Here is a 3,582-nt window from a genome sequence, read left to right as displayed (position 1 = left end):
CTCACTCCTCACATCCTTTTGCAGGTGACCAGTAGAAAGGATCACAGAGCTCGCGGAACTATAGGAGCTGGTGTAGATTGGATATCTTTTGCTAAAGACTCGTTTTCAAGATATATGAATGTATGTTTTACTTTCGGTTGCGTCCATGGACCCTATGTATAATATTTTGGGCTTGTGAACTTCGTGTTTTATATATATGAAATAAAGTATGTTTATAATCGTGATGTGTTGAATCTGATATTAGGTTAGTCCAACCGAACACAAATCTATGATTCGGTACGGGTTGCAAAGCCTCAGGCCGAAGATTAGAGGAAACAAGTTTTGAATGGATATTCTGGGTTACAAAATTATGTTTTGTGACTTGGAAAGTCTATTCTCAACCCATCGTAACACTTTCGGATTTGGCAGAGGAAGGTCATTCGGACATGTTCTTGTTTGATTGTTGCCCGACTGACTGACCGATGTCTAAAACGGTCCGGGGGTGTTACAGAGGTGGTATCAGAGCATGGTTTAGATCATGCGGTCAATCACGTACTTTTCTTGTTTTGTCGAGTCAAATGTGTCGCAAAAGATGTGTTAGGAAACCAGCAGAAGGGGAAGGAGTGAAGGAGGACAGGATTGGATGATGGGTACAGAAAGTGTCTCAAGAAGAAGAGGACTGGGATATGAATCCGAGGGAAGGGTGCAAACACTAGTGCACACCAACCAAGGATCCAGTGAAGAAAATGTAGGAGGAAACAACAATCTGTTTGGACATGATCAAGAGATACCACCAGAAGAAAACTTTCAACCAAACCGTACTGTAAGGGGAAGACCAGAAACAGGTGATAGCGAGTCAAGTGTCCAAGGACCTATACCAGTGAGGCAGAACAACCCGATTGAACCAGAAGTTCATGATCAACCACAACAAGGAGTAGGAATGGAGCACACTCTGGAGATGCTTCATGACGTGATAGCGAAGTCACTGCAACAACCTCAGGTGCAACCTCAGCCACTTATGCCACCACAACCTACAGTGGCTACACCAATGTTACCGTTGATAACTGCCATGAAGAATATGAAGACACCACATTTTTAAGGCGGGACAGATTCATTTCAAGGCGACCAGTGGCTTCGAACTATGGAGAAAAACTTTGAGACCCTGACGTGTTCTGAAGAGTGTAAGAAGAAAATGGCAGTATATTACTTAGACAAAGACACATCACAGTGGTGGGAGAGTAGGGATCGCCAAGTGGGACATCTGGTCACCACTTGGGTGGCATTCAAACAAGAATTTGAACGCAAGTACTTCACTCCTGAATCCAAGCGAAAGCTTCAACGCCAGTTTGCAAACTTGGTACAAGGAGATAAGACGGTTAGAGAATATGAATCTGAATTTATGCGACTGCGACGACACGTGCTGCGAGGACAAGATTATGAGGAGACCATGATATCCATCTTTCTATTTGGTCTAAAACCAGAGTTGGAAAATAGACTGGCAGTCGGGAACTACGAGAGTCTCACCGAGCTAGTGGAAAAGGCTGTGAATGTGGAGATCGGATTGGAAGCTTAGAAGGCGGCAAGTAAGAAATTCAAGCAGCATCAAGAAGGAAAGTAAGGTGGAAACCAAAGATCTTTTAAGGGTAAAGATAAGGAAAAGGAATCGGGAGGGCCAAGTCGACGATCTCTGTTCACAGGAAAATGCTTTTACTGTGGTAAGACAGGCCATAAGTCAAGTGAATGCTTAGGGAAGAAACCTGGATCCTTTCAGTCAATCTCATACAATCCTACATGCTACACGTATGGAAAAAAAGGACACATCTCTACCCAGTGCAGTGTCAATCGTCCAATCTCAGCTACGTCAATCACTGTCCATCCTCCTCCAGCTCCACCTGCAATCGCACCTGCGCCAAAAAGGCAAGCTATAGGAGGTAGAGTTTACGCTTTAGAACTAGAGGATACTAAACCTCCAGGCCCATCTAAGGGTCCCATCACAGGTATTTGGGTTCTTTAACCTTACTATATTGATTTTGTGTTGTGTGATTTCTTGTGATGGATTGGTTAATTTCTATTGGATAATTTTTATGTTGTTGATATATATTGATGTTGTGGCAGGAACTTTACATTTTGCGGGGAGTCCCACACATGTATTGTTCGACTCAGGGGAAACACATAGCATTGTGGCCCCTGAGGTAGCTGTCAAGTTTGTGGGTTCATTTTTAATTGATAGGATGGATGTGGCTGCGATAACTCCCGGAGACCAAACCCTCCAAGCAAAAGAATGCCTCAGAAGAGTTTTGTTAGTCATTTGCGAGAATATGTTCTTGGCAGATTTGTTGGTGGTGCCCTTAAAAGGATATGAAGTTATCTTGGGCATGGATTGGTTATCAGGCTATCGGGCACAATTAGATTGTGGAAAAGGTCGTATTTTGTTCAAGGAGAACGGGCAATGACAAATAATGTTTTACGGTATCAGTCCAAGCAAGTCTGTGTCTTTAGTAGCTTCCTTGAGAGTGGAAGATTTGCTTAAGGATGAAGAAGCGTATTTGGTAACAATAACTGCTAATAAAGGGCCCGCTAGCAATGGAGTTGAAATTACGGATACTGCGGTAGTATAAGAGTTCGAAGATGTGTTTGCAGCGTTGAAAGAGTTACCTCCACCTCGGAGTAACCCTTTCACAATTAACTTGGAACCTGGAGCTAAGCCGATAGCAAAGGTTCCTTACCGCATGGCACCCGTAGAGTTAGCAGAGTTTAAGAAACAGCTTGAAGATTTAATGGAGAAAGGTTTCATAAGACCTAGCTCTTCACCATGGGGAGCTCCAGTCTTATTTGTCAAGAAGAAGGAAGGTAGCATGCGACTTTGCATTAATTATCGAGGAATCAACAATATCACCATCAAAGATAAGTATCATCTTCTGAGGATAGACGAGTTGTTGGATCAGCTAAGGGGAGAAAGTTGGTTTTCAAAGATCGACTTGGCGTCGGGCTATCATCAGATTCCAATTTCAGAAGGTGATGTCATGAAGACTGTGTTTAGAACTCGTTATGAAGAATACGAGTTCGTAGTAATGCCTTTTGGCCTTACTAACGCACCTGCGGCCTTCATGAGATTGATGAATGAAGTCTTCCACGATTATCTCGACAAATTCGTGATAATATTCATCGATGACATTTTAATGTATTCTAAGACAGAGGTCGAGCACAAAGCACACTTGAAGCTAGTGTTGGAACAGTTAAGAAACCAGAAGCTGTATGCCAAATTCAGCAAATGTTCTTTCTGGAAAAGAGAGATCGGGTTCTTGTGGCACCGTGTGTCTGGAGAAGGAGTTTCCGTAGATTCGGAAAAGGTGAAAGCCATCAAGGAATGGCAAAGGCCATCCACGGTAACCGAGGTAAAAAGTTTCCTCGGGTTAGCCGGGTATTATCGAAAGTTCGTCAAGAACTTTTCTTCGATCGCTAAGCCCCTGACAAATTTGACTGGAAAAGGAGTTCCGTTCATCTGGGAAAAAGAAACGGAAAAAGCATTTCGGAGACTGAAGAAAGGTTTGATCAAAACACCGGTATTGGCATTACCTGAACAAGGTAAACCTTACACTGTGT

The 3,582-nt window shown here is 43.1% G+C and overlaps 1 protein-coding gene across 1 annotated transcript; it reads left to right on the top strand.

Annotated features, from left to right (window-relative positions):
• The first annotated feature begins 1,120 nt into the window (after positions 1-1,120).
• On the top strand, positions 1,121-2,432 carry LOC106330989. Its single transcript, XM_013769365.1, has 3 exons — positions 1,121-1,522; positions 1,700-1,976; positions 2,095-2,432. Exons 1-3 carry the CDS (start codon positions 1,121-1,123, stop codon positions 2,430-2,432), a joined length of 1,017 nt encoding a protein of 338 aa, XP_013624819.1.
• The last annotated feature ends 1,150 nt before the right edge of the window (positions 2,433-3,582 follow it).

The sequence above is a fragment of the Brassica oleracea genome, chromosome C1 (genome assembly GCF_000695525.1).
Source record: "Brassica oleracea var. oleracea cultivar TO1000 chromosome C1, BOL, whole genome shotgun sequence".
NCBI classification, from domain to species: domain Eukaryota; kingdom Viridiplantae; phylum Streptophyta; class Magnoliopsida; order Brassicales; family Brassicaceae; genus Brassica; species Brassica oleracea.
The sequence above is the reverse complement of the archived record's forward strand: the minus strand, read 5'-3'. Positions and strand labels throughout refer to the sequence as shown.